General features: G+C 28.6%; 2 protein-coding genes across 2 annotated transcripts; both read left to right on the forward strand.

The window, feature by feature from the left end:
* Positions 1–5791: 5791 nt before the first annotated feature.
* LOC112593257 lies at positions 5792–6172 on the forward strand. The gene has a single exon (XM_025337620.1). The coding sequence runs from the start codon at positions 5792–5794 to the stop codon at positions 6170–6172; it is 381 nt and encodes a 126-aa protein (XP_025193405.1).
* A 5690-nt stretch (positions 6173–11862) lies between these two features.
* On the forward strand, positions 11863–16060 carry LOC112593248. Its single transcript, XM_025337609.1, has 3 exons — positions 11863–13115; positions 13803–14520; positions 15554–16060. Exons 2-3 carry the CDS (start codon positions 13815–13817, stop codon positions 15949–15951), a joined length of 1104 nt encoding a protein of 367 aa, XP_025193394.1. The 5' UTR covers positions 11863–13115; positions 13803–13814; the 3' UTR covers positions 15952–16060.
* Positions 16061–19213: the final 3153 nt, after the last annotated feature.

The following is a 19213-nucleotide window of genomic DNA, read 5'->3' on the forward strand; positions in this document are numbered from 1 at the left end:
TTACAAGTAGCGTATTATATGAATATATATAAATACAAAACAAAACAGAATCTGTTAATTAAAATTTTTTACTATCGAAATGTATGTAATTATAAACATTATTAATTAATATTTGAGATCAAGTGTTTAATATGTATGACATCTGTCTTGAAACTGATACTCGTGGTTATCTATGCTTTAATCAAAGTTTCATTGTTTTTTTCATAAATTAATACTTTGATATTTAAAACGATCACTATGAATACCAGCATTGTTGACAGTTTTTGACTTAAACTATTTTGTGAATAATATAAAATAATAAAATACTATTATTATGATGTCCCCATGTAAGTTCCCACAATAAAGATCTTTCGAATACATAAATATTTTTTATCATTATTATTATTATTATTATTATTATTATTACATTTTAAGTATTGTATTTACTTTATTATTTTCTTAAGTGTTAACTTTGTTCTTTTCTATTTTGTACAAAATAGTAGTTAGAAAAATTACCTTATAAGTTTTTGTTAATTTTTTTTTTCACTAGGATCTAATAGGTAAATCAATACGATGTGGTATCTCTAGACATCTTTTGTACCTAAATAAATAGAGAACCCTTTGAAAAAAAAATTAAAATTTTATTGTTATTTAATAATTATTTATGTTTATTTAAATTATTATTAATACATTTCCCCCGATATTTTATGATATTGTGCTATGTAGAACCAAGTATTTTGTTTAATAATTTTTAATGTATAGTGTTCGATATAGAATTCTGTACAATTCATTATTTATACAGAAAATCGGAAAATAAAAGAACCAATTTATTATTATTTGCTTTTACTCTTTGCTAATTTAATCAAAGCAGTTGATTATATTTTATATATTTACAAATCACTATTTTATTATTTTATTCAACCATAGCAAATGGTTAATTATTTTACCTAATAAAATTTGTTAAAGTAATGGATTATATAAAGAAAAATACTCATAAACTTAATTTATATGTGAATTAAGCGTGCAACTGGTGAGTTATGTGCTCTAAGTGGTGTAGTATATCAACCACTAGATATGGGACATGGATTATCTTGTGATTGTTTAATTATTATTATTTAACTATACTAATTAAATTTCTTGGTTTGCATGAAAACAACTCCTAAAGTTATTATTGTTATGTTGCAGTTACCTATCATTACCTATACTTGTATTGATATACGCTTTGAATGCGTTGATCATAGGCATGCGCTGAGTTCCCGATCAGGTGCAGCACATATTATTTCTATTTAGTTGATGTCTGTTGATAACTTTTATTTTAAGGAACATTTCCAGCAAATGTTTAGCCTAAAGGTACATTGTATATTTGTAATACCAAAAATGATTATCTATTTTATAATTGTTTTAATTTTAAACATATAGAGTATAATCGTATCATGAACACGCAAAAACATTAAAAAAAATTAAAAAATGTTGACATTACAGAAAAAGCAGATGCAGCTTAGGCTCCATGTGCCAGTGGCGTATTTATGAGGGGGCGAGGGGGCCCAGGTCCCTCCCGAAATGAAAAACGCAATTATTAAAAATTGTTATTTTTGACATGGAATATGTCTTATGGTTGGGAAATGGGGATAATTCCAAAAATTTGACACGACACTGATATCATGACGTCATGAATGAAACTGTCGCTTATGCGATAATTTAGAATAAAAGTATAGCGTGTTGAATGTGTTAGTATTTTGACGATTATTAATGATTATGTAACACAATTTATTATTTAAGTTATATAAATAAAACAAATATTGGTTGTTGGTTGTTTACGATTTCGGTAGACGGAAACTATTAGTATATGTAATTTTAGCTCATGACTTCTAGAATTAAATTAATAATTGTAGTGGTGAGATAGTAATAATATAGGTAGTCAGTGGCGTAGGTTAGGTATTAACTATTAATTATATGCATTATATTAGTATTGATTGTATTCTAGTTTAATTTTGAGTGTCTCTAATAAAAAATTGTTTATAAAAATTTAGTTATTACTTTTTTTTATGTTACAATTCATTAAAAAAATGATTGAGTTTCTTATTACTCTGATGGTCTAAAGAAAGTTGAAAGATCTTGTAGTATTCAAGCAATTTTTGTCCAAATAGTGTGTCTCCTCCCTCCTTTCCCTAAAAAAATCGAAATATATAATCAGCCCCCTCCGAAATAAAAACCTATATACGCCACTGCCATGTGCTGTATCCGTACGCATGCCTAAGGACGCAATTATTAGACCTTTTAAATGCGGGGTGCTAAAGACCCTTATACTTGCGCCACTGGCTTTGATACAAACTATATATTTTGTTTTATTCTAGAAATCGACTGGCCTACAGTAAGTACAGTTACACATAATAATTAATATTATTGACCTGTTGGTATATACTGTTTATTAATGGTTTAGTGAATTTTGTGTAGTAATTACCAGACCAGCAGAAATAATCAAATGGTTGTATGCATTTTTTTTGTTTGATTTTTAAATTGATAAAGTTCAATAATTAACTTGTTAAAGAAAATAAATCTTACTTATAAATTACAATTTAAACATTGTCTTAAACGATTGTGTAAATTACTTCTTTTTTATTACCTATTTCAACAAGTCATATTAACACATGTGTTATAATTTATATTCATGTATCTGAAATAATGTTTTATTATTTAAATAATATCAAGTATGATGATTTTAAAATAACATTGTTTAGGTATGTTATATACAGTGGGTATTTAATTATTTTTTTTTTTATATATTAAGAAGTAAAATAAATGATTCTCGAAAGAACAAATTTTATTAAAAATTAATAAGTGATTAAAAATAATATGTATACTATTCGTACAATAATATTATAATTATAGGTACATTATTTATAAATTGTGCTCGTACCACGCACGGTAGCTTATCATTAACTTTCTGCGATACGAATTTTTAATTAGACGTGCGTGGTAATCTGGCTATATCGTTTTTTAGACGACCCAAATATTTCAAATTTAACACACACAAGTCACAAACACTAAATCACGTATGTAATTTTAAATAGACATTTTTATTTAAAAAAACAAACAAACAATATATAATGATATCTATTTGTTACTTTGTTATGCTCCTTCCTACATTAAATACGTTGATTGACGTTCATAGATAGACCAATATCACAGTTCAACTTGAAATTTGTATTAGAAAACACAAGGGCAGTATACAGTGGAATGTCGACACATTTAATTTTTTTAATTAACTACTTATAGATAAAGGTATTAAGTAGTAATAGTACTTATATTTAAGCGCACTGCCGCACTGTTCAAAAACATTGCGATTTATTACGACAAGAATGCGATCATATGACAACCGTCGTTTTCATATGCAGTTATATACATATTTCAATAATTCTGTTACTTAATCTCATCGAACAAATTTACACAACGTATACGTAAAAATCCAGAATACTTTAGGTGGGACTTGAGGATTATATATTTATACAAATATACAATTTAGATACTCTTATTGTATGTTTTGGATGCCTAACCGTATGTTATAAAATATTTATGAAGTAATCCGCTTACATCGGTGTTTACATTCAAAGCGCCTTTTATTTATTATATAAATAATAAACATGATAGCAAATATACATTTAAGGATCATGTAACATCGGCAGATCTCAAAAGATGTCCTTTAACTTGTTAAATAAGTACCTATATATAAGATGTCCAGGAAATGTCGTTGGACCCTATAAATATATTAACCGTAACAGTGATAGATAGGTAAGGCTCTTTAAATAAGTAAAACCGAGTTCACAACTTACATCGTCTGCCGTGTCATATTCTGCAAAAGTTAAGCTCGGTAAGATAAATCGTGGTAAATAAATGATTCAATGATTACAACGACCCATCAGAATATCATATATTATACTAGGAACACGACACGACAGACGGACATACCTGTTAACCAGGCTTAATTTCAATATTCTTAGAATCTTAGTTATTATGTTTAATATGATAAAGCTTTATACAATCATTCATCACATAACTCATAAGTATACTTACAAACTGTATAGCCGTCTCATAGCAACTCAGAGTGTACATCCATTCCAAATACATAACTGCAGATTGCAATGTAACTACAAAACAAGTTGGCTTTACATAACCATGTAATCACTATCACTAAACATTGATAGCTGTCATCAGTATTAAAAGTATACATATTATACACACATATGAATAAATGCAAATATTTTTGGAGGCACATACGTTCTGAAGGGTTACCAGATCTGTGAAAGTTTTGCCCCTATCTCCGCCATTTTTTATACACCGTGTAATAACATAATTTTAAATTTATATCTATGTATAGATATTTTATTTAAATACACAAAAATTATAAGTAAAACAAATACAATTCAACAAAATAAAATGTTTAAAACTATTTTAAAATTATTACATTTATAAAATGCCAAAATATAAATCAATCTGTATTTTTCTATAATGTACATATAAATTAGAAAAAGAAATAGAAGAAGAATGAAAAATTGACAAGTGTAAACAAATTTGCGTAAATGATGACTCTCAATGGTTAATAATTATCAGAATATACTTAAAAGTGATTTGTTAAAATATTTTTAACAAGTTGAAAGAAGATGGAATCCGTCCTTTGCGTCTCTCTCAAATCACAATTCAATTACTAGATTATATTAAGCAATAATGATAGAAATATACGCAATTATAATGATTATTTATTTTATAATAAACTATGAACGTGAAACTTAAATTGATATCATATTTTATAGTTTACCTAACTATTACCAGGGCTGGCGAAAGACAACGGTGGCCTGGGCGATAGCCCAGGGCGGCAATTTTTGTCTATAAATACCCATGGGCGGCATTTTAGCTAAAACTTTCACAATTTTATAATTGTATTAATATTATTAGTATATTTATATCAATGTGTCATGTAAAGACTATTTTATACTTTAATTTTATGTTTATGACAAAAATATTATGACTATGAAAATAAATGTTTTTAGATAAACCAATATTATTGCATAATTTGTATCATATGATTATTTAATTTTTTTATTTATTTAGTTTTAATATAGGGCGGCATTTATAATTTAGCCCAGGGCGGCAAAATAGCTCGCGCCAGCTCTGACTATTACCATAGCAACCATTATCAATAATAATAAGTTTAAATAGTACAACAGTCGACAGTGAAACTGCAACGAGTGACTGATTGCTAATACGTCCACATTTAGCGTACATTCAGTTTTAGTTCTTATGCAATAATTTGCATAGGTCAACAACAATCTATTAGTGAGCATAACTTTTTTACAGAATAAAATTATATTTATTTAATTTTTGGTACAGGACGAGTTAAGAAAACAAAAATATAGAAATAGTACATGATATAATTATTATATTTTTATAATTATAATAAACTAAAAGTGCATTTGACGGTTCATTATAATTTAAAAAGCATCTAGGAAACGGGAATAAAGAAAAAAAATGAATAACGGATTGAGCAAACGAAAATTCGACGAAAGTATCTAAATAAAATAACAAATATTTATAATACAACGCTTCAAATTATTATAATAAACTTGAAAGTATAAAATACACCAACATTATTAAATAATTATTTACCTATATTACTATTAGCATATAATAATATACTCGTAATAATATATTATCATAATTTTGAGCGTTATCAATTATCAATCTACTGTGGCAGTTATAATATAAATACTGATTACTACTCGGCCCACATTCTACATTCTTATAGGTATACATTATCATGCGTGGATCGTCTGAGTTTGTGGCTTACTTGGTGCTGTTGCTAGTCACGTCTGCCACGATGGACGTCGGCGAGGACTACGATTACCCATACACAAACTTCTTCCCGGAGCTGTCGAATCAGCTCTCGGGGCTGGACACCACTGACGCGGACCCCGACGAAATTCATGAGCTCCGGTGCGCCGACTGCAAGGCCGTACCGAAGTTAGCCACGGTCCGGGACGACGACAGCTTGCTGTTCAGGTCCACGACACTGTCGCCGATTGTCGCATGGATAAACGCGAGCGGGGCGGACCGAAGGTCGGAGAAAACGACGGTCGTTAAGAAACGCGGTGGTGTACCTTGGCCTTACGCTTCAGACTCCAATCGTAGGCACTTGTAGTATATCACATCATCGATTTCTGAGTGTGGGCACATAATATTGCAATATCTCCTCTCCTCCTCAAAAAAAAATTTCTCAATATATTGGATAGATACCTTAAAATATAGTAATAGACATTTTGATCGGTTTATAATAAGTTATAAATGCAATGAAATTTTACTTAATTTACTTGAATAATTTCATATTTTGTGACTTATAATATACATTATACGTGTGTCATTGATATTATATTATTATACACAAACAATATATTAATCGATTGTGCTAATCAATCGACTATACTTATACTCTTATATTTTATAAAATGATTGTACATTTGTTAGTATAAATACTCGGTCATTTCGAAAAGACAAAAGCTCTCAAAGCCATTTTCATATGTTACAGTGTTGGGTTAGGTTACGTTAGTGCTCTTGTTAGTTTTTGCTTAAATATAGTATTGTCAAAACAAAAATAAAAAGTCTGCGAGTTATACAACGTTGAAGGATCATCTAGTACAGCTGTGGACAACTGGCGGCCCACAAGCCTTTTTTATCTGTCTCGTGCTACATTTTCAAATTACATCATACAACTTTAAAGTTAAAAATTCACATAATTAACAAAATAAATGCTAATTAAAATTCATGTTTTGAATAAACTTTTTTTTCGCAAGAAACTATCCCTTCAACTCCTAAAACATTTAGTAACTTAAAATATTCAATTTGTAACTATTTGTAACCAACTTTTTAGAATTTGTAATTTCATAATTTTGAGTATAAATTATTTTCCATTTAGAGAACTACCCCCATCCCGCCCACCATCAACTCAATCAAATTATCCAAACATTTTATTTTTTTATTTAAGTATGAATATTGCAATATTTTAGTATAGATAGTAAATTGTCTTAGTAATAAATTAGGTAGGTGTAATAAGTGTGTACTTATTGTGCTGTACAGTAGGTGTTGAGTGGGTCACTGTAAAGAACGTGTTAAATTTGAACTCAATAATAGATTATACAACAAATTTCTGAGTAGAAATGGCCTGTCAACCTTAATCACTAAGTTTATTTCATAAGACTTTTATCCGTCCCTTGTAGTGTGATACTAAACCGAGTACCGACTACAATAAAATCATATATAATATATACAAATATATATATATATATATATATATAATGAGTCATGTGTTTGTGTATATGTCTGTAATTAATATACTGTTCTATTTTTGCACAGATATGGAGACGGATGTGTTTATGATACCTCTTGTAAATCGCATTCGGACGAGCAGAGCTGCACCACATCGCATTTTCGACTTCAGGTGGAACGATTTGATAAAAAAGACCACGCAAATACCACAATAGTCAGCAGTCAATAATCTAAAATATTATAACGTGACTTATTTTTACATCAAATATACTATTATCCATTTGTTCCAATATATAAGTTATTATTTTACATTTGCGTTTATATAATATATTAGGTACCACCAATAACTAATAAGGTAATTAGATGTGGTCGAAATTAGCCCCCTCCACTCGGTTAACTAATCCAAAAACTAGTTAATAACTCATAATATTCAATTTATAATTATCATATTATTCTCTTTACTTGTTACGTTTTTTCTAAGTGTTTCTCCCTGATTCGATGAGGTTCCTAAGTATTCCTTCCATCATTTAGGTTATTTAGATTATTTAGTTATTCAAATAACATTTTTTTGAAATAAACTGTAAGATTTTATTCGTTAGTCCATAAATTTGTATTTTTAACATCACGAAATAGATAATTATTGCCATATCGTGCTTAATAATCGCTTATCATTGAGGAACACTACATATGTTGGCAAAGCGAGCGTAATACCGCGACCTTTTGGAGATTGCGGTGGCATGGTGCATCGTATCTGCGACGGTAGCTAATATCTGTACGCCAATTTCTGAGTGTATAATGGATCGGCTTAATTATCAACAGGTATGAGACTCCGTAAAAATCGTTCGGCCATTTGGCAATCAAGATTCAGGAGTATATATTTATTACTTAATGGATTGGCCGTGCCTTGTGTGCCAAAACAAATTTAGCGATTTTTTGCGTTTAGTTTAACGCAGCCGTACCGTGTTTCATTTCTAATATTAAAGCTCGTTTACAAAATAACTTATTAATTTAAGTTACTGTTCACGCCGCCGCCTTTTTTCGGTCCGAACTGATCCGCGTAATCGCGTGGTGTATTAAACTTTTCGACGACCCCTTCTTCTATAATCACGGCTTTTGTCGACACCGCGATCACTCGTCATTTTATCTGTCTTCAGTTCGTCTCCGTCAGCGTTTGAGTGTCGGGGTCGTGTCCGTTTCGTTTTTAGTCCGACTATTGGCAAATCGTTTTGGCACGTGCGACGTGTAACGTCAATCACCCTTCGATTACGTTTATATTGTGAAGTGATTACGTCGTGTCGCGGTCATCGGTCGTAGTATTTGGCTGTCGACATACCCCAGCTGGATTCACTGCGATCTGACGTATACATTGTGGTCGTGCGCGTTTATTTTTTGTCACTTTCGTTCGACTCCATAATATATTTTAAGTAGAGTGAATTTTAAAATCGTGTCGTGGTCATTGGATTATTATTACTAGGGCTGGGATTTTAATGCCCTTAAAATATACAAAAATGACTTAAAAAACTTTAAAAACGCATTTAAAAATTGGAAAAAAAATGTTAAAATAAACAAGGATAGTGTAATTTTATTTTATTTTATTTTTAATAGTAGGTACGTTGTTATTTGTTTAGTTGAATGTTCTTCTGTTTTTTCTTAATCGTTAGCAGAAAGACCTAGCTAAGATAAAATATTTGCTATCGACGATAAATTGTCGTGTTATACTGCTATATAATTTATTATTCATACTGTCGGCAGTTTGTTCAAAGTTACTTGTTAATCGCAACAATTTTAGTTCATTTTATGAACAAATTGTGAAAAATACTCTAAAAACTAAGAAAATGCCTTAAAATCGCCAAAAAGATATCCTAAAAATGCATTTAAGATTGATTTAGTCAAAAAATGCAAGAAAATACAAAAAAAAATTACTTTAAAATAATCAGTATCGTCCAAAACACATTTTATACTTACAAATCAACGTTTCGAACACCAGAAAAAAGATGCCTTTGTATCAAAATCCTAGCCTTAATTATTACATTCTATATAGTATAATTATATGTCCGCGATATATATATATATATATATACGTAAAGTGTCCCGTCGCCAACATCAATTTATAGATAAATCTATATATCACAACATAATTCCATATCTATATTCGGCGATTACAAGGGTCATTCAAGGGGTTCTTGTGCATCAATTTTGACTGCCAGGCTGATTAGTGGTAACGGCCAATACAGCAAATTAACCATCGACGAGTTGCCGCCGTCGTTAGCATCGACCATCATCGGAGATTGATAAGTTTTTATTATAAAATTTTTATAATGTTATATTATTATTTACGTGCATATGTGTGTACTGTTAAGAGACGTCTAGATAGTCACAGCATATTTATACAGATATACTCAATATCAATTAATATTTAAATATTATACATTCATAACATTCATTTAATACTTATAGATCGGCGTTTGGTCCTATTACCTATATTATAAGCTACCCTATTTATTGACTCTTGTCTTAATATATAAATTTTGTATTTTTAAACCGTTGTACGGTGCGAGTTGTCGAATCAACTACCAGCTCGACAACGCAAAACAGTTACTGTCAACCTTAACGCATGTATCAAATACTATCAATAGATTTATAAGCTATAAGTCATAAAAAACTGTTAAATTCAACGTAACTTGATTTGTATCAAGTGCATTATTACTATTAAAAATATAATACCTATTATAGCATAATATAATTATAATAGTAAATACATACAGCACATAATAGTTTTTTTGCATTGTGTTTATTATAAAATAAAGTTTAATGTAAGTACCTAATATTTTTTCGTTAAGGTACTAGTATCCTACTATTTAAAACATATAATTTTTTTTATATTATACAATTTTAAAATGAACTTTTTTTATACATATTTATTAACTAAAACAAGCAAATTTATTTATGGTAAAAGAGGAAAGGTTCACATGAATAAATTATATAGAAATCAATTGATTACCTAACGGCACCTCGAAAAAGCAAATTATGAGCATTTTAAAGTTTTAATATTTTACATAGGTAAACCTAACTCATTTTAAATAAAAATATCAATAAAAGCCTATGCAATATTCTATTGCCCTGTAATACAATGTTTCCCAAACTGTGGTCCGTGGACCTCTAGGGCCTAGGGGTTCGCGTATGTACCGGAGGGGGTTCGCGAATGTAAATTGAAAATACAACGCACCATCCATCACATTGAACACACTAATTATTTATTATACAAATAATAATCTATTTATCGATATTTTTTAAATTTTTTATCTTAAAAATATGAAAATTTAGTTCAGAAAATAAAGCAATAAAATTAGTATTATTTTTTATTATTGATTTTTATTTTTATTAAGGGGGTCTGCAATAATTTTGACTATCTCTAGTGCGAGTCCTGCAGGGAAAAGTTTAGGAAACACTACCCTAATAAATAATAATCTTATATTACTATATTTAAGTTTAAATGGTTTGATAATAAGTAAATAAACTCTAATATTAAGGCTAATAAGTAATACTTATGCAGCATAGAATAGATTTTATTTAACTTAAATTGTCTATGTTATTCATAGTATACAATATAGTAAAACGTAAACAACACATACAAGTACGAAGTCCTCTTAATATAATTGTGACTAATTTATTATATAATTATTTATTAATTAATTTAAGTATTTAAATATGATAAAAAAAATAATTACTTATTGATTGTAATTTGTATTTTGTATTATTATCATTTGAACAATAAATAGTTAGAGGCTGATCATAATGTATTGGCTTACACTTAAAGTTTAAACAGTAGTATAGTCAATAAGTTGGTAGGTTAGGCCCAATTTTACCCACTTTTATCTAAATTCAATAAAATGGGAAAAAGATTCCACAATACCTTCTAACTGAACATGGTAATTGTGGAAAAACTATTTTTACTGATGTTTCAAAAACCCGGGTTACAGGAAGCATTAGTAATTTTGAATACTATAAAACTCGTTCACAAACTTTTTAGTTCCTATAGTATAATATATTATTATATATTAAATAAATTTTGTTTGTATCGAACTTAAGCCCGGCGATTAGGGCCTCAAAATAAATTATATCTTACATAATGTACATTAAATTATCACTTCTTTAAACTATTTTTATTATAAAAATATTCAGACAACACGTAACATGTTCCTACATAATATAATTAAGCATACAACTTGAAATGTTTGTAAATTGATTCCCAAAGGCCTGTGCCCTGTGATACTGCGGATAAATAAATCAATAATAACTAATATAACGTTTTAGCAACTTTTAGTTTTAACGAAATATATCATTATCATATTATATTCTAACGTAGAACCGCGCTAAATGAGCGCCGCAGGGTGCGAACACCGATTTTTGCATTTACAACTTGTGTAGTTGTGTGCATTAGACGACTGCACTGTGCGATATACGCACACGGCAATTGAAACAAACATGTCGTCCGGTAAGTGTGACCAACTTACCAACGACCATGGACCACGGTATTAAATTCCGTAAACGTTATATATACCATTACCTACATTCACAAAAACAGATCGACTACCAAACGACAAGGACGAGTATTTTGGTTCCGGTCGTTCCGGAGTTTCGAATAGTAAACGTGATCACTGTGAAGCGTGCATCAGGCTACCAACACGGCAGCACTATTAGATTTAAATATTACGAACGTCCATGACGACCACCGAGTAAACGTACAACATCGGCCGACTACAAGACAACAGATAACAACTACAAAACGTTGCACACCACCGTCGACGGCGTGCAAACGGCATGTTTCAGACTTGAATTACAAATTTAATGAATAGACTATTAATCTGCGCTTGAACATCAGTATTCACTATCACTATTCAGTCTGACGGCAGTTCAGTGTTCACCAGGTTCGACCACATGTCCACATGACACGTGTGTACATACACATTACACATGTTCACTCGTAATTCATATTTAGAACATGTACTGTACCATAATATTATAATATAATAATATTAAAACTAACAGAACTGAAAATCTCATCGAATCCATATCGGCGATGCTGTATGTTACATTTTTGCGGACAATCTATTATCAGCAATGTCACTGACGGGCGACGGCACATTCCGTTTTTGAGAAACACGCGTTTTGACCTCATCCGACTCATCCTTTCTCGAACCGGTTGCACGATTGCGGTGCAAATAGAGAGTGTCACGCGCTATATTCGTAATTTATAATATTTATATTTGGCTAAATAACCTAATACATTAATGACGTGATAAATCCAAAGACAAACGATCCAGAGTTGTTGGTACTCTATCGAACAATAATTATAGAACTGTCAACACTAATCGTTCAGTTTTAATATTGTTCCCCGTTTTCGGACACTGGCCACGCGGCCTTCCGTTCCACACGGCCCAAGTTTTTTGTATAACCGCGCCGTGAACATCACGCTCATTGATCGCACACATCGGTCGCATTCATTCCTCAGTCCTCGGCCTTCCCAGGTGTGAGTTGTTTGTTTAGCCGCCGTCAATAATTATCAACACCACGTGATAACAGCCACGACAGTCTATTGTTACAGTTACAATATTATATATATATATATATATATATCACCACGCGCCATAAACATCGTGTTATTTTCAAGTATTCGCTACGTCATCCATCGGTTTCAGAAACTCCAGACGCGTCACTCTCGTCGAATCGACCACAGATTAAATAGTAATAATCATATTCATTCATTAAATAATTTGTGACACGACAGTCGGGCCTCTTCCAGAAGTCCAGGACCGCAGTCGGTGAGTGCAATACGATAATAAAATTCTCTGATATTACATTCTTGTTAAAGTTGCCATATGCATTTGCGATCGCACTATTCGTTAATCATTTATATTTTATATTACCTTTTACCCGTGAAAATATCTATTGTCATCTTTCATCTTCTGCGATATCATCATATCATTATATGACGTAGCAATGTCTTATAAATTTGTCGCTTTATCAACTGTAGTTATCAAAAAAAAATAACACTCTTATAATGGCGGCTTACTGGTTATTTTCGTCTTATTTTTAAAAATCCACCGACTAGTATTTTTTAGTAGTAAAATATTTTTTAGTAATCTATTTATTTATCTTTTATTATTAAATACTTGTGCATGAACAATCACTAAAGTTTTATTGAATCATTAAATTCATATTTCATGCAATCCGTTCTAAGTACTTCATACTTCCATATGCTCTTGTAATGTAGGATCTGTTATCTTTTGCCCATCAAACTAGCTGATTATATTGTATTCTAATTTTCTAGTTGATTTTCTACTAAATTTCATTTTTAGTAGTTAACTGATGTATAATATAATATATATAATACAGGTTAATTAAAAATATGTAATTATTAAAACTTTCATTAATATTAAACCTACCTATTATTTATTTTCAATAACAGAAAATAAAATTATAATAATAATTTTTTAATATTTTTTCAGAATCGGTTTGAAATGTTGTGCCTAAACGATGATAGTAAATTACAAATGACGCTAAATATTAAACTGCATCGACAAAAACTTCTTAAGTATTTAGAGAATACTAATGATACTATTTTAAAACCCAAAATCAAATTAGTTTCAAATAATTTAGAAAAATTTAATTTAAATCACAATGTTAAACCAAAAATTTCACCTAGTACTGAATTACTGAACTCTAAACTTGAGTCAACCAAAGTTACAAGCTATAAAACTAGATCAACCAGTCGATTAAAACAACTTAAACCTTTAATAACTACTAAAGAAAAAAATCTTGAAGATTTGACTGATGTGGGTATAAAAAAATACAAAACTAGATCAAGTGCTGTTGAGAATCAACTTCAACCAAATATTAAAATAAATACACAAACTGAACTGCCTTTATCAAATGTTGAATCAAAACTAAAACTTATACCGACCATTGAAAAAAAAAACCCTGAACCTCCAGAACCTGTCATAAAAAAACTTAAAGAGCAATTAATCGAAGAACTATATAATAGTAGTTCAAGTTCAGAAGATAACGATAGTATTTCTGTTGGAAATGAAGAAGATTGGAATGAAATTTTTCAAACAAATGAAAAGAGCGATATATATGACAATGACAATAGCAATTCAATTCCTGTTGAAGCAGTTAAATATTATGGACACAAACAACTGGTCAATGAAAAACACGAAGATGAATGTAAGTGTTTATATTTCTGTTAATTATAAACTATAATATACAAAGGCATGCACAACTTTTTTTGGTAGAGGGGGATATGAACTTTTGACTAGTCTCAGATTCTGTAATAAAAAGAATCATTTTTATATTTTTATATTCACTCATGAGTACCTAGTTGGTTATAATAATATACCATTAATCTTATGTATGAAGAATCAGTTGATCATGATATATGCCATTACTTATTAGAACATTTTGACATAAACTGGTAGACAGTAATATCAAATTACATTCCATAAATATTTTGTTGTTTGAATTAAGTCCCTTTGGCCTAAAGTGTTGCTAGACAATACCACATGGCAGTTAGTTGAGTAGACTCCTAAAAGACCTGAGTGCTTGTTTAAACTGTTAACAAACATGGTTATTAATATTTTGACACATTTTTTATGATAATGTTCATTCAAATTTTCTAAGATTATATTATTAAAAGATTATTAAAAAATACCTCCATAACTTGTTTTTATATGTTTACTGTTAAACTCTTATTTTTGAACATTTTTTTAAATATAAAACTTAAATTCATTAATTATGAACATGTGTTTTATTTTTTATTCAATTTACACTCAATGATTTTGCATTCATAATAAATTGTTTATTTACTAACTATGCAGTATAACTGATAATTTTAAACAAATATACATAATTTGACTTATATCTTCATTATTGTTGCATTTTACACATTGTGCATATTTACAAACTCAATTCAATTTTTTCTGTGTATATCTTCCAGCGTGGGAGTAAATAGATATACTTTCATTTCTTATTGTGTATTTTATTGTAAATCAATTTTGCTGAAATAAATAATTAAATATCACTTAGAAAAATAATAATAAAAATAGGACTTTAAATTTTAACGATAATTTGTGAGAAATCATAGAAAAGGCAAAGGGGTTGGAGGGTATATAATGTGTTCATCAACCACATGTGCACGCCTTTGATAATTTAAATTATATAATTATTTTGTTACTAACTGGATTTTATTTTATTCTTAAAGATTTGTATGACAGTTATGATAGTAATATCCTTGATGAATTTGATGTCAACTACCCAACCATCAAAAAGAGAACTCGGACTAAAAAAATGGTGAATTTAGCAAAATTTCAACATCAAATTGGTAGACCTAAACAGAGGTTTAGAAAACCCCTAGATAGGTCTATACATAATGCCAAAGAACGAGCATGTCGAGAACGCATAGCTAAAAAGTTTGAAATTCTAAGAAAATCTTGTAGTTATTTGAATACAAATAGACGTGTGCCATCAAAACATAGCATACTATTGGCTGCTAAAAAAGAATGTGATTTGTTAAGACATTTTGAGATTAAATTGCTTGCAGAAAAAAAAATATGGCGAAAAGCAAATGATATTCTGAAGGATAGGTTAGCTAATATGTAAAACAAAACCGATGAGGACACAAAAAACACATCTAAACTAATTTTGGCCGGACAAACCAGGGAAATATTGTGGTAATTTTATAAAAGTATATTTTACACTATAAACTGTGTATCAACTATTCTAACCAACTAATTATCTGTTATGTTTGGTTTATAAAATATATTATTTTAATAATAGCATAATATAGTTATTATAAAATTATTATGTTTTATCTGTTTATTTTATACATATGTATTAAAATACTATATGTAAATTTGTTGTTTGTGTTACATGTTTCTAATAACTACTACTTTTTTCTTAGTTTGTATATTTGTATGTATTAACCAAATATTTAATTCAATTTCAAAATATATTCAGTCATAAATCAATTACATTTACTTAAACTATACATCAATTTGTCTATTAATGAAATTCTCTACCATGTCACACAAACACATGTCTTAAATCTGTTGTATTTATTTCTAAAAGCTCAACTCCATTTTATGTAATTAATTGATTCTTTTTCATATTATCGCATAAATTATTTTAAACCTCGACATTCCGGCAATGATTTAATTTTAAGTTATAACGTATGTGATATTTTGAAATTATAAGTCTCTTATTGTGAATATTGTGTAATATAACTCAAATATTTTTTATGAATTTTGCATATTATTAATTAATTGCATGATTTGTACTAGTTTTATCAAGCAGTTCCTTTTTTATTACAATATTATGTGTATTCATCTTAAATGCTACCTACTAAAAAACTATTATTTACTGTAAATTATAATTCAAACAAACCAATGATCTGTATTTGTTTTACTAAGTTATTATATTATTAAGATAAATATGGAAATTTATACGATCATAATATCTTGTAATGCATAGGACTAACTATCATATAAATATTGTAACTAAGTATATTACATTTTCTTATATGATTGATAAGTGATAACTAAACAAAATTAAATTAATGATTGTTATCTGATAATGTTTTTGAGCATTGAAAAAAACACAAATATGATGGATTGCTAATATATAGACTTGTGGAGACTTAAATTTCTAAAGCACTAGTAAAGTTTTGAGCTTTTTCTTCATTTAGAATTTAGACCTACTCTCAATAAGTAAATTTAACATATTAATGTATATCAGGTAATTTAATTTTGTTATCATTTTTATATGTAGAAGTAGAAAAATTACAAGTTCTAATGTTTTCCCAATTCAAGTAGTAACTTAACTGAAATAAGTGTGTTAATTTAGTTAAATAATAATAATATATATTTATGTATTGTATCATATGTAAAACAACATATCTGAATAGTCAACAGATAAATCAAATTTTTATCAAAAATTTGTTCCATTTATTTTATTACTGTTCAAAACTTACAAGTCAATATCGTTTTTTCATAAAACAATGAATATTGTGTAAATGTGTAATATATACGATATACCTATCTTAAAATTAATGTTTGAAACTGTGAATGTGTAGGTATAGAAAAATTCATAATAGTCAAAGTTAAATCCTCACTTGTAATAATATTATAATAGGTACATTTGAATTTTGAATGTAAAATGATTATAACATTAATTAAAACTTAAAATAAATAATCTTAGATTCAATTTTCAAACATTTTAACCAAGTGAAATTTTTTTTTTCATAAATAATTAACAATACATAATAACCAATGTTAAAAAATATGAATATAAAACGCTCATAAAAATGTATGTTACTTTCCGTTTAACAATTTCTTTATAATTGGTAGAAAAACTTGTAAGGAACCTAGTATGAAATTTTTAAGCAATTCGTTCCGATAAAAATTCATATCATCATTTATAGAAAGCTGTACTATTTATAGAAAATTTCATGTTTGTATTAATGTTTTTTTTTTGCGTTTCCCGGTCACTTTAAAAAGTACAGTGAAATTTTACTTTTGAGTTTTAACCTCCCGACAAAGTACTAACTAGATTCAATTAACCCACCTCCAAAGTTCAAAATTGAAACTTTTTTAGTACCCAAAAGTTTATGATCGTCAAAAATATACACAATAGTAAAATAACTCATTACAACATATATAACATATTTCGCTAGAAGTGCAACTCTGAAGGGAGGGGGCGATCGTCCACTTTATAAGTCATGTAGATAATGACTTTGGTGATAATACGTGTGTCGTGTATCAATCAAATTATAAAAAGTCGGTATGTGTCAACAGTGCGGACTGGGAGAAAAAAACAGCCCGGGAAAATCATATTTTTAAAAGTCCCCAGTATACTAATGGCCTTATATAAGTTATGTATATATATATATTTCTAAATACAATATAGCTTTTAAATTTTTAAATACCTTTTTTTTAATTTATAATTTCACAATAATAATATTGATAAATACATATTTTATAGGAGTAGCGGTCCACTAAGAAATTTCCCCGGTACCTAACCTATCCCAGTCGTTCAATCCGTCACTGCGTGTAAATAAAAATGATTAAGGAAACTCTGGTGTTAAAATTGATTTTATAAATTAATCAATGCTAATGTATATCTAGAAAATTAAGTGAACTTTTTTAATTATATAAAAATATTTATATACCTGTTACTATAAATTAACATTATATTTTTTATCTATACAGGAACTCCGTATGCTACATACGAGCGTGGCTCAGTACTCAGATTGTATATTATTATTATTATTATTATTGCTATTAATTAATAAGCATTTGTTTCATTAACAAACTTAAATATTAAAATATTTAAGTGCCTAGGTAAATTAATTATTTACCGCATAAAACTTATGCTTATTAATTCTTTGGTGATAGCTAATTAGATTAAAAAGTTGGTTAAGAGCAGAATGAGTGAATAGGGTTGACTGGATTAGCTTTTTTAATTATATACCGAATTTAAATTATTGATATGGACAACATTAATCGTTTTGCTGCTACTAATAAAAGAATTTTGGATTAAGTTATATAACATATCAATTATTATTAATTTTTACTATTAAAAAATAAATATTATTTTTTACTTTTAAATTGTAGGTTCTATTTTTATTGTATCTGTACAATATATCTGCAATCTTTAAAGCTAATTTAAATTGAAATTTCATCAAACATATTATATATTTATATGCTTAAGTTTGGCCTTTTGGTTTACTAAAGCAGTATGCCGCTTAGAATCTAAATAATTTATTAACTATGGATTCCAAGTTCCTAATATTTTATTTTTTACTAATTTGATTACATTTAGTTCTAGGTAGAATATAGATTTCTATTAAAAGACTTTATCAACA

The sequence above is a fragment of the Melanaphis sacchari genome, unplaced genomic scaffold (genome assembly GCF_002803265.2).
Source record: "Melanaphis sacchari strain LSU unplaced genomic scaffold, SCAv2.0 Contig1_pilon_pilon, whole genome shotgun sequence".
Lineage (NCBI taxonomy): Eukaryota > Metazoa > Arthropoda > Insecta > Hemiptera > Aphididae > Melanaphis > Melanaphis sacchari.

Excerpts from the sequence above, each read along its gene's own strand:
- LOC112593257 (XM_025337620.1), top strand. The coding sequence starts at position 5,792 with ATGCGTGGATCGTCTGAGTTTGTGGCTTACTTGGTGCTGTTGCTAGTC.
- LOC112593248 (XM_025337609.1), top strand. The coding sequence starts at position 13,815 with ATGTTGTGCCTAAACGATGATAGTAAATTACAAATGACGCTAAATATT. Across the intron at positions 14,521-15,553 it reads TGAAAAACACGAAGATGAAT|ATTTGTATGACAGTTATGAT; the intron begins GTAAGTGTTTAT and ends TTATTCTTAAAG.